At 39.0% G+C, this 13380-nt stretch overlaps 1 protein-coding gene across 3 annotated transcripts in view; it reads left to right on the forward strand.

Annotated features, from left to right (window-relative positions):
• The window catches only part of LOC119740136 (protein mono-ADP-ribosyltransferase PARP14-like), a 76230-nt gene that overhangs the window by 18669 nt on the left and 44181 nt on the right, over positions 1-13380 (forward strand). For all 3 annotated transcript variants that reach the window (XM_038215340.1, XM_038215342.1, XM_038215343.1), the window contains 8 exons: positions 853-988; positions 1849-2153; positions 3528-3744; positions 4584-4835; positions 5776-5874; positions 8815-8952; positions 10676-11773; positions 12700-13332. In XM_038215340.1, coding sequence (XP_038071268.1) covers positions 853-988; positions 1849-2153; positions 3528-3744; positions 4584-4835; positions 5776-5874; positions 8815-8952; positions 10676-11773; positions 12700-13332 — 2878 coding nt within the window. The remainder of the gene's footprint in view (positions 1-852; positions 989-1848; positions 2154-3527; positions 3745-4583; positions 4836-5775; positions 5875-8814; positions 8953-10675; positions 11774-12699; positions 13333-13380) is intronic.

A 13380-nucleotide genomic window follows, 5' to 3' on the forward strand; every position in this document is an offset into this window, starting at 1 on the left:
AAAGTCTGGTTTTTACAAAATTTATCTTAGCCTCGTCGCTATGCATACATACTCACGCTCGAGAGCCGAACTCTCACTGGTCAATTCACCATCACATGCCAGATGTTATTTTTGCTGTTTACCAAGTGCGCGCGAGGATTCATGCGCAGGGTAAACACGCATGTGTTGTAGACTGTCGCACGGGTTACCCGTGCTACAATCTACTACGCATGTCCTTTACAAAGCAATCGTGGAACTGTTGCATGGGTGTAGTACACACGCGCGAACATCGCCCAAACGAGCTACACACGAAGAGATGGTTAAGGTTGCACGTCGTGTTATTTTTCTGAGCTCAATGATGTCGAAGTAGAGAATATTTATGGCAATAAAGATGCCTCCTGTAAAAAAAATATTGTACACAAACTACTGTTTTTTACAGCTGCACTGTATGGTAAATGAAAAGAACTAGTGAAGTTGAGCAATACGATTCTTTTGGTGAACTGGAAAAGTTTTTCAAAAAAAATTGTTTGAGGTTCCTTCATGAAACGAAAAAAACAAATCTGCGCTGAATATATATGAGGTATAGTAAAACAAATATAACATGGTTTATTTTGGGTGGACAGCCGATATTAGCTCCCCTTGGTATTGCAAGTTGACAAACTAGTTCCCTTGTCAACTTCCAATACCTTGGGGAGTGAATATTGACTGTCCACCCTCAAACCATGTTATATTTTTATAATGTTTTACATACACTTTTTCACCGTATAGTATAGCAGTGATTAGACACATACCATGTTAGAAGTGAAGCACGTAGGGCTGTATTATGCTCTTTCATTCTGACTGAATAATTGTGTGCCATTGTTTCCTTCACAGACTCCATACCCGGCAAAGAAATTGAAAATGGAAGCTTCGCACTCCCAGGATATTGCAAATAAAGATCTGCATGGCAGAGGCGATGATTGCCAGAAGCAAGCTTCTTCCCAGCAACAGCCGAGAGCATCTGGAGATAGTGAGCAGTCATCGTGTTTTTAGTTCATGGCTAAGATAAATGAAGATAAATGTGCATTCTACCTACCCTGGTACTGAATACTTAACCAGTTTGCATTGGAGGACGTGATAACATGCACTGGCTGTTTTTATACACAGGCACGGCTGGTGGGTAAAAAAGTCAAGATTGCCTCAACTCGCCTCTGGATGACGTCTAAACACGCTAATCCCTCGTGCCATTTGTACACACACACAAAGTCTGTGGAGGCGGACCGTGTGTTGATCTTGAATTGGCCGTTGTGCACGGCCTATATTGTTCTACAATTTATGCTCCAGTGCACACCTCGGAGTATTGAAACATATGTTTCGGCAAGAGATATCGTACAAATACTGTTGAAAAGATTCTTGCGAATCAGTATTTGTGGTGTTTGGCTGTTTATCAGAAGTTGATTGGACAATCGGAATTTTCAGCAAACATAATCCCGGCGCAAAGTGGTTAATCAAAAAATCAATAGGTGGTGTAGTTTGAATGTCTAGGTGTGTTGTTGATTCAATCTCACTCTTACACCAATATTTACATTTGACTATCACTGTTTCATTCTTTGACAACAAATCAATCCATTAATCCTCCTGCTATTTAAACAATCACAGGCAGTAAAAATGTCCAGTCATTTCCCCTACTGTAACACTGTAGAAGATATTATAGAGATCCTTATTGGCACAGCATTTATCTAGTTGGTGTTAGTTTGTTCTAACACTATTATGTCCCATTTGTTCTCAAAGGAAATTTCCTGAATGGAACAGGAACATGTCCTTTAGTAAACTTTTCCCTAAAAGTTAAAATAACATGTTCTTATGCACCTCTTTCATTCTGTCACGTAGGACACCAACGACAGCCAGTAGAACCCAGCAAACATCAGTTGGAAGGCGGTGGTGCAACCCAAAAAGGCAACTTGAGACCACAACAAATGGGAGCAGCAGCGCAGGATCAGATGAACAAACAAGATCAAGACCATCACGGACCCCAAAACACCACCAAGTTGTCTGGACCACAAAAAAGCAAGAAGAGCAGAAGGAAACAAAAGGGCAAAAAAGCTGACTCAGAAATCTCTGAGCAGGAGCAGACAACTGCTGGCAGAAGAGGACACTCAGAAGCTCCCTTAATACCCCAGGAACAAGTGCGAGAGGTACAATTTGATGTTAGTTTGATATAACATTCATAAATACCTAAGACAGTTTACCCATTCCTATTGGTCGAGAGCCTGTCATGTGGCTGGCCTTAAACACATGATAAAGACATGGCTGGCCGGTCTTAAACACTTTTCCAGTGTCACATGAAATTTGGACTCCTAAAAATCCAGTGCCTTTTACCGTTTTATTGGTTGAACTTTCATAATCCTCATGTAGGCATGCGCAATACTACCAGTGAGTCAGTATTTTATAGTCCTTAATTCACAGCACAACACCCCAGGTGCATTCTGCGCGACATCGCGCAGTGTGCTCGAGGCGCGCGCCAATCGCGAGCTGGACTTTGAAAAATAGCCACCACTGACGCAAAAATGTTTTGGAAGCCTGATAGATTATAAGTAAGATTAGTTAATATTTTTTTTGGAAATTGTTTCGTTCTCTCTGCAAACATGCAAAAGTAATATACCATCACGCACAGAAAAAGACATTATTGAATCAGTCATGTATTGATTATTTTATTTAATGACCGAACATGTTTCCCCTCATTGTCCCCCATTTGTTTTCTTTACTGAAGCGACAAAATTTAATAAAATGTACATGCCCTATATACAGACATGTATGCATGTACCGCTAATACATGTAATTGTACAGTAATTAATATATGTGCATGTACAATAATACATGTACATGTATACGTGTCAACCGAAGTTCGTGGATTTTTTATTTTTGTCCAATCTTACCCCTGGTGCAAAGAGAACTAGACTGGCCATCTTGGACCGACAAAGTATAATTAATAAGTGACAGGCTGTGCATTCATTTGCATCATACCTGATACTCTTCAGAGTAGGAAAATGTTGCGTATTCATTGCAGTGGGGTCACATCGCTCAAATGATTAATGTTGTTATAATTAGACATGCACAAATTTGGCTGCTGCAATAGCAAAAGATTATTCTTTTGTAAAAAAAATTACTTTCAAGGTGGCAATACATTAATACGTTTTTTTCAACAGAAATTCAAGAAAAAATGCTATTTACCATGTTTACTTTTGCAAAATGACAGTGTTTACCCTTCCATCATCTCTAATTCACATGATTTAGCCAGCTGCAAGAGTCTACACCCGCTCTGAGTGATAGCGAGAATACACACCCGTACCCGGGTTCATACTCTTGCCATTCATGCACATATACTTGTATATGCTTATGGTAACACTAATGACTTGCTCGAATGCAGCCTCAGAGAGTCAGGTACAATGAGGATTATGGGCTGGTCCCTCTGGTCAAGCAAAAAAACCCCACATTTTTCTGTCTTTCCAATTTAGAATGTGTAGACTTGTACTTATTCAGAACCTTTGATCTATCTGTAATCTCTTCAGGAGAATTCTCCAGATGAGAAAGAGGAAGAAGAGGAAGAAGAGGAGGAAGAGGAGAAATTTGTTGAAGTTACAGGTTTCAACCAATTGTCATCGTCATCAGAGGAGATGCTCAGGATGCATTTTGAGAATCCCAAAAGATCTGGAGGAGGCGACATCAAGACATGGGAGCATGACCCAAAGGCTAAAGCCATCAAAATGACTTTTGAGAACCCATCACGTAAGTCGTTTTCTTTTTTAAAGTTCTGTGCCAATAAAAACAAACTCCTCTCTGTCGTTTTAAATAAGATGCAACAGAAATAATTTGTGTACGTATGTGAAGGACACAGAAGCACTCGCATATCCCAGTATTTTGGCACAGTTAACTTTTTAGCCATAATTGCCAATGTTGTAGTACTCGTACTCGGTACTCATACTCGAGTACTTTTTTAGAGTACCCTACTCAAATGTCAAAGTACTCGTACTGGAAATGACGATACTCGTACTCGGGCAGCAAAGTACTCATACTCGACATATTGGAATTGTACTCGATCATCAAAGTGCTTGTACTCGACTAGCAGTACTCGAAAAAAAAATGGTATAGCTTCATGACTTACCACGGCCTTATTTCATTATAAATACTTTCAGTTGGAAATGGTTGATGTGCTTGCAGAGACATTGAAATTTCCTGATTTTTTTCTGTGCACGTCCGGACAAACACATTCAACAGCTAGCCTTGAGTAGGTCTGTACACGTATCGGTCTGACTGGGCCTGGGCCAATTGCACAAAATGAACCTTTTGCAGTATGGCCGTATTCAGAATACAAGTACTCGTATTCGTATTCGTACTCGTACTCGGAATACAAGTACTCATACTCGTACTCATACTCTGAAGTACTCGTACTCGGAGTCCTGAACTTGTACTCGTACTTGTACTCATACTCGGTAACCTAAGTACTCGGCAGTACTTGGTACTTGGGAAAAAAAGTACTAGACTACGACACTGATAATTGCATAGGTTTGGAGGTGAGATTGCCGTTTGAAAGTAAACAGCGTTCCTGGTTCTGTTATTTCTTTTAGTTACTAGTAAAGTGATTGCAAAAAAACATAAGGTTGGAGGTGATAATCTGGTGGTGCGCCAGATTGTGAAGAAGAAACCTCGCCCTCGTCCTGTCAAGAAGCGATGTCTGTTTCTGTGCGGAATTCCTGATGGGTGTAATTCAGAGCTTGTGGCAATGTTCATTGAGAATCGGTCTGGTACGGATGAGTTCAAGATACAATATGGTGAGATGCCTGGAACAGCACTCTGCACATTCAAAGAAGACATCCAAGGTATAATATTCGCTTTGAAGATTATTTTTCATGCTTTAATCATGCATGTCATGTTTTTTATAACATGCATGGTACCAAATGACAACATACAAATGTTATATGGAGTAGGATCATTTACAATTACCTTGTACAATGTTGTAAAGTAATACTGATTGAATTACAGAAACCTTGCTCAAACTTAAGATAGGACTGGGAGAATATACCCTGTGAAATTATTCCGCGTGAATTGGTATCATTCGGAAGGAAACTAACATTAATTGTAGTTTCAAAAGAGGGTGCTGAGCAGTAGAAACTAGTTACAAGAACACCCCCCCCCCATTTTTCCCCTTAATTTTCTCAAAATGTAAAGTAGTCATTGAGCTAAAACTAAGTTAACTCTTATGCACCCTACTGAAAGGTAACATACAACCTTTGCAAACATCAATATATAAAACTACCAACTTATGAGATGTCATATGAGATACCGATATCATATTTGACTGTAACTGAATAACGGTCTCAACTAGCATCCTGTGATCTCATTGCACCTGGTGTGCTGGCCTTTTCAAGAAAAGTGGAATTTTTGTATCCATGATGCTGATTTTGAGCACAATTCAAAAGATGTTACCGAGATCCTAGGATTGTTTTCTCACAATGTACAGCATTAACAGAGTTAAAATGTCACCAGGTTAGTTGTCAAGCACCCGTCTTTAGATTTTGATCACTTTTATTGCTTCACATTGAAAGAATGCACTAATTTCAAATAATCCCATAACCTTTCAATGAGAACTGCCTAGCATAAGACAAGTATCATACAATAAAAATCCCAAACCAAAAGCTAACATTTGTCTGTAGCAAATTGCTACATTCTTTACTGTGTGTCATTCCTCTTTGTGTTGCTACTTGGTGATTAATTTGTACTTAAATCTAACTGATTGCTTATTATTTTGAATGTTTGTAGACTTCGAGAATGTAATCAAAAGAATTTCTTCAAAAGTGTTGAGTGGAGCCTATTTGACAGCAGAGAAGGTGAAGGAGTCAGATTGTATTCTCGTGAAAGGTGAGACCTAAAGCCAGTTAATAATTAGTTTATTTTTAGATAAACTTTAAAAAAAAAGAGATATAAGATGAGAGATGCGGCAATTCCGCTGTTACTCGCATTACACTTCTTGTGTCCTTACATTCTGAGTGTTGTGATTGTCATACTAAAAGGACTATCAGGGCTTTTCCGTGCTGACAACAAAAAGTTGTATTTTCCCTCATTTGAGCATGGCACTCTTAAAAATATGGTTACTTATTGTACACAAAAAGCCCATGCCAAAATTGTCTTTCTTTTAATTTGAAAATTAAACTGCTGCAAACAGCTTACTGACTGGATTGACCTGAAATATACAAATTAACAAAATTTTCTGGCCTAATGTTTCAGGCTTAAGCAAGACCTTTGTCAAAGGCTGAGCAACGTCATATTGAAACTTTAAGCCGCCTGCTTTTGTTGATTTCTTGTACTTCAGCAGTTTCCTTGGAGTGAAACTGCAATACTCAATGAATACTTTTACAAGATATCTATGTTGACATTAGAGGGTATGTACAACATTTGCTTTTGCTGCAATTTTCAGAAATAAATGGATTCGGAGGTTTAGTATGTTAAAGCAAATATTGTTAATCCGACTTGTTTTACGTTTTGGGCTTGTAGACAATGGTAGATGCTGGAAAAAAACAAGAAAACCAATCATGTTCTTGTGGTCTGGTTCCCTGACCCCACTTAAGATGAAACAGAGAAATATAAAGACTTTGGGGAATTGCAAGGTCAAAGAATCACTCTAGCAGGCTTGTACCCCTTCACAGGTGTGTAATCAATTGCAAAGAAAATGCGGAATAACTAAATATGAAAAATTAGGAGCAGTTTTTGAAAAAGGCAGTCGGCCGACCAGCATTGGAAAAATACAGTTTTTCTTGAAAATGTCAGCACACCAGGAGCCACAATTTTACAGGATGCTTTAGACTGTCAATCCCTAGCAATTCAGTAATTTCGTGATAATTTGATCATTTCGTTTTTTGATGTTTGCAAATGTTGTATCTTCCCTTTAACAAATGTATACCAAATGCTGTTATAGCTAAAAAGAAAAAGGCTGGCTACTCACATTGTGGTTACTCACATTTAGTCAGGTGGCTTAGATCTAATTTTCGTCAAGATCGTGACCGACTGGTCCAAAACACCAAACTTGGCAGATAGATTCTTATAGACCTAGAGAAGATATTTAGAAGGGGTGACACCCGAAATTCTTTTGGGAAGGGTGCCTAATTTGCATAAATCTTTAATCCCTGCCGTGTACTATATTTATTTCCATATTTGGGTATATTTTTATTTTTTTATTTTTTTGAAAAGTTTATTTTGGGGATTCTACTTACATATCTTTACTTAAATAACATTTTCCAAAGCATATAAGTGACTGAATAATTATGAGGACATAGTAACGATCCAAAATGGCTACTATTATGCCCTAAATTGCGCGCATTTACCTTGTCCCCAGATATCATCAATTAGTCTTGCCAAACATCAGCATTGATGAACTTATGAATTCACCACGTGAATTCACCACGTAGCTTACTGGTACAGTTACCCTATTGAAACCTTATGCAAAATCATGTGAACAATGAGAACATTGTGATATTTAGCCCAGAAAACAAAAACTGGGGGAAAAACGAGGTGTCCATAAATTGGGCTAACAAGTAAGGTGAAGGGTTGCCTAACATGGAAGACTGGAACAAGTTCAAAGAAAATTCCCAAAATTATTGTTGAGAAAACGTTTTGGCGTAGACAAAATTATTGTAAACAACAATAATCTCATATTTGGGGGGATTTTGTTGAACTTGTTCTAGTCCCCACGTTACCCTTCCCGTAGTAGCCCAATTTACCGTACACCACATTTTCTCCCCTTTTTTGTCTTTTATGCCAAACATCAAGATGATATCAATTTTCAAATGATTTCCCACTTATTTTTGTTAGGTTAACTATGTCAGTAAGTACCTTTGTGAATTTGAAGCTCATCAATACCCACGTTTGGCGAGACTAGTTGATGATATCTGAGGAAAAGGTAAATGCGCGTAACTTTAGGCTAACATAGTAGCAATTTTGGTGATTTACTATGTCCTCGTAATTATCCAGTCACTTACATGCTTTACAAAATGTTATTGAAGTAAGAATATGCAAGTAGAATCACCACAATACACTTTTCAAAAAAATAAAAAAATAAAAATATACCCAAATGTGGGAAAAAAATATATTACACGGCAGGGATTAACGATTTATGCAAATTAGGCACCCTTCCCAAAAGAATTTCAGGTGTCACCCCTTCTAAATATCTTCTCTAGGTCTATAAGAATCTATCTGCCAAGTTTGGTGCTTTGGACCAGTCGGTCACGATTCCAACCATATGCCACCTGACTAATTGCAGTTTGTCCTCCAGCCTTTGGTGCAAGTTCAAACATATAAAATAAATAATAATCAAACAAAAACTCCTTTGGCATTATATGAACCTTTCACTCTGCCTTAAAAACAAAAACCCACAACAACACTTGTATTTTGCATGCACAAAAATAAGCTGCAAAAATGACAACCCCTCAAACAGTTAATTGACAAGAAAAGCAATTAACTATATTCCATCTCACTGGTACATTAATCAAATGACAGGTCTTGGTGTCCCCTTTAACTGAGACCACATTTGAGTCGTGGTGCTTGTAGTTCTGAAGATTTCGTAAATTTTCCACTTTCCAGCCATGTCCACATTTCCGTGGAAGTTAAGTGGAATGTTGGTACACTGTGCATCCAGTATCAGTCCTGGAAATCTGTCAGTTTGAATTCTTTGTCATTAGTTTTTTAAAGTTTTTACTTCGTGTTAATTGTTAGAGGGATGTTAAACATGTTGTCAAAACAGAATGTACCGATATATATATGCAAATTGCAGCATTTAGTATTTGAAAAACTATGTTTGTGTTGAAGGGGTCTCACCAAGAACATCTTTAGAGATGATCGAGTTGTATTTTGACAACAAAAAGAAATCTGGCGGCACCGGTGTCAGAGAGGTACAGCAGGGACCCACAGACACTCAGGCTATTGTCTACTATGAAGACTGGAAAGGTATGCCAATAAAAGAACAACAGTTTCTTTTCTTTCACATTGTGCCTTGTGCAGAATCTTAGCAACTTTTCTTGTACTTGGGATGTGTTTTCATGGGACCAAACTTTAACAATTTCCTTAGAGGTTTGATCCTAAGTAGGCTCTTTCGTCATGTCACTTTTCCCTGTGGACAAAAACAACGAACCTTGACATGATACACAGGTTGCAAAGTGAAATTTACTCATCATAATTCCCGATATCTTTGGGTTATACCAACCAAAAATCAATGAAATTAGACAACCAGATATGAAGGTATCACTAAAAATGCGACACAATGCCTGAGGCGCTCCATTCGCGATGTGGATACCTCTGTGCGTGTGAATCCACGGACAATCGTATCATCGTCCGATTTTGTGGACTGAGATGGAAAGCACCTACTTATTTTCATTCAGGAATCTCTGATAAACTTCATGTGTGAGACCTACATTGTTCGGCCATTTTGTAAATGAACAAGCTGTCAAAATAGAAATTGTGATGATAATACTGGCGAAAGGGATTGTGCATTGAGATGCATGTCGGTAACAATTAAATTGAGACATTTGAACTTTTGACATGCCAAAAACTTTCACGTTATTCTGATGTCTGTGAGCAAACTAAATATATAGTTTTGGATCAATGCGTTGAGTACTGAAAATATTGCTGTGCAAATCCAGCATGAGTGAACCGTAGCATGCAAGAGCGGATTGCACTTTGTCAGTGTCGCGTGATGTCATGTGGCATTCTCTTATTGGTCAGATAAACATGGACGGAGTGCCACAGCTCAATAAAAAAAATAATAGGACTACGTACTGCACTGATGACCATAAAAGTCGCCCATATTGTCTTCAAAAAGGTGATATTCCCACTTTTGGTCATCCAATCTCAAAACTTCAAAAACTTTCAATATCTGAAAGCCAGTCTGACATCTTGAAAGTAAACCCAGGTTCATTAAGAGCCAGAAAAAAAGGGGAAAAAAATCACTGAAAGATAAGGAAGACTATAAGTACATGTACAAATGTATTTAAATTTACTGGGATAATTTCAGGCACTTATTAGGAATTTGTAATGGTTTTTTGAATTGTGTGTATACTTGTTTTGACTCTTCGAATATGAACTTTTTGTGTTTTGTCAATTTAGTCTGCAGTGTTTGACATGCAATTTACTAGGGTTATTTTAGGCACGGATTAGGCCAAAAAAAAAAAGTCTCCGGTTTCTGGTATGGTCGCCGTAGCCATGCGCGTCGGCAAAATGAAAAAGGTTTTTTTTTCAATACAAGATGATGTCTCAAAACCGCCAAACTCACTGGTTTGACTGGAATCCTGCTGCTGCACAATTTTAACGTGTTTTTAGATGGGGTTATGATCGAGAATAAGCTTTATGTGGCCTCTCTGGACTCCCATATATTTGCACTAAGTTTAGTCGGGCACCATTTGCAGTCATCAGCGACAATTGAACAAAAAACAAAAAAAAAACAGGTAAAAAAAAAAAAAAAGCCACGTCGCCGCACCACTTTTGGGGCAAGCTCCATACCAGAAACTGGAGACTTTTTTTTTTTGGCCTTAGGAGCTTGTAACAGTTTTGTGGATGCAGGTTTTTACTCTTTTTCAAGAATGATCTAATTTCTGAAACTGATGCATTCATAGTAAATTTCACTGTTGAATCTCAAACATTATCGGATTATGTTTGCATTAATTTTTTTCTTTAGTTGTTCATGACGTTCTGTCGAAAAGGAGTCCCCACAAGGTTGCCGGCACTGAGCTGTTGGTTGAAGAGTACCATGAATGTCTGGGAAGACTGAGTCAATTAGATGCCCCTACTCCTCATGTCCCTAAGCCAGTCACTGTACAAGTCCAGAAACCCATCATGGAGTTCATCTTCGGGAAGGGCCAACACACAAAGAAGACTTTGACTCAGAAGCTTAGGGATGCAAAGGCCATTCTGAAATGGCCAGATGGTGACGATAAGACAACAGCTAGGCTGGAACCTCTACTGGAAGATGGACAGCGACAATCATCTTGGCTCAAATGGTCTGAAACTGCTACCCAAATTCTGACTGACTCCCTGAACAGGTGTAAGTCATCCAGAATTGCAGTCCCATCGTCATTTTGGAAAGACGCAGTTGATAAAATAAATCAGCTTGGCACCAAGAGCTTCTCCATTCAGTTTGATGCTAGCACTCATCTAGTTACTTTGGTTGGGGAGCAGCAAGACGTTCATAAAGGACATACTGATATTGATGGAATCATTAAGGAGTTGAGAGCAAAGACCGAGTATGAAGCCCAGCAAATAAAGGAAGACATAACCTTGACAGAAGAGAAGTCCCAGCCTTTTATCATATGTGGCATCAAGGATAAAATTGAAAAGGACTTTCCAAACCTGAAGATCACTGTCATCTCTTCACAAGATAAACTCAGAGTCGTTTTTGAAGGATCACGTAAGATCGTGCAGGAAGCAGAGCTGTCGATGCGGAGGCAAATGGACAGTCTAGAGAAAGTAGAACTCAAAACCGGACCTAACAAAGTAAAGTTTGTTCTGAATGTTATCGACAAAATCCATGAGATCCTAGGGTCACAGGGCAGTCGAGCAGCATGCAAGGGATCTGATGATGGCAAGATCATCATATCTGGTGCCACTAAGAAGGATACAACCAAGGCTAAAGCATACATCGATCAGGAAATAGAAGAGGGTGTTATTCCAATCAAAAGCCAAGCTGCAATGGATGTTCTCCAGAACCAAACCGGCCAGAGGCTCCTTGATGGGATCAACAAGCAGAAATTTGTTATGGCAGCCATCAGCAGCAAAGGTAAAAATTCTGTAGGGAAAACAGTCCAAAAAAAATATATCTCTGGTCCAGACAGGCATTCCCGAGTTGGTCCGCCCAAAATCAAAGTCAAGATCTGAATAAAGTGCATCAAAAGTCCGACGCCTGAATCAAGCAGGAGCAACGCAATGCCCTAGATGGTGAAAAATCGAATATCGGAGTCGTTCAGAACGACTCGGGAGCCACTTGATTCAGACGTCATTGTATGAGCGGAACCCAAAGCAAATGTGTTTAATGCTTGTAAAATTGTATGCAAATAAGTAGTGATGATATTGACATGTCTTACAATCCACCCGTACAAACATAACATTTGTGGATTTTTAGTGCATGCTATGTGTAACAGTTGTGAAAGCAGCAAGAGAGCTGCTAAGAAGCAGAGGTTCAGTATTCTTTCCTGCCTGCAGCAACATGGTTATAGCACTTCCTTTCTTCCTTTCGGCTATAATTCTGATAAGGATTTATCTGTTGATGTTGTGGGTCAGAAATTGCTCTCGAAAAACAATGTCAGATATGGTGGTACTGTTCGAAAATATAACCACAAAAAGTGTTGTGCAGTGGCAGTTTGTTGCTAAGATCATGTGTTTGTACAATGACTCCAGTGTATTAAGTTCACCTGCCTGAAACCAAAAATCTGTGTGGGTCCACTCAAGTTGCTCCAGTTTATTTTGTTTGGCACGACTCTGGAACGCCAGTCTGAACCAGGGGTTGTGTAGGTTTCTGGTTTAAACATAGATGAGGACCGCCTTTCAAACTCCTATAGTTTTGCTTATTTTGTGTTTTGTTTCCATTTTTGGTTGTGTACTTACTTGAAAAAAGGTAAGGTGTGGTGTAAAAGTTTATATGATTTGGTGTTCTTGAAGTGTAATAACCCTCTTTTCCTAATTAAACTTGATGTTCATGTTTTGCAGGGAATGTGGTTGAACTTGCAGGATTCAAGACTAACTTGGGCGAGACAAAGCAAAAAATCATGCTTTTTCTGAAAGATAATGTCATCATAAAGACAATGGTTCCAGCAAACAAGAACAAAATATGTCTCATCGAAAATTTCTACGGCGAAGATTTGGTAAACATAATGAAGAATACCAAAAACCATGTGAAAATCCAGCCACAGAAGGGTGGCCGTCGCAAGGGATTTGTGATTCAAGGAAATGAAGAGGGTTCGGAAGCAGCAAGCCAGGCCATTTCTTCCCTGATAGATAGAATCAAGGAGCAGCCTTATCCGGTCTCAAAGACTGGAATGGCCCAACTCTTCCGAGAAGACAAAGGGAAGAAGTTTTTGGAAACGCTTGAGAAAGAATACCTGTGTGTTATCAGAGAGAATGTGCAGGAAGACAGCGATGATGAAGCTGAAGTTGAAGGAGATGCAGCAGTGAGACCAATGGTATCCACGAGGGTACTCTGCCGAATTGCTCTGCCAAATGGCTTCACTTTGAAAGTATGCATAGGCGACCTGACAAGGCAACAAGTGGACTGCATAGTGAATGCTGCAAATACGGAACTGAAACATGTTGGAGGACTAGCATATGATATAGTCAAAGCAGGTGAGTCTAGCTAGATACATGCATTATACATTGCAATATAAATAGTAG

The sequence above is a fragment of the Patiria miniata genome, unplaced genomic scaffold (genome assembly GCF_015706575.1).
Source record: "Patiria miniata isolate m_02_andy unplaced genomic scaffold, ASM1570657v1 HiC_scaffold_4, whole genome shotgun sequence".
NCBI lineage: Eukaryota > Metazoa > Echinodermata > Asteroidea > Valvatida > Asterinidae > Patiria > Patiria miniata.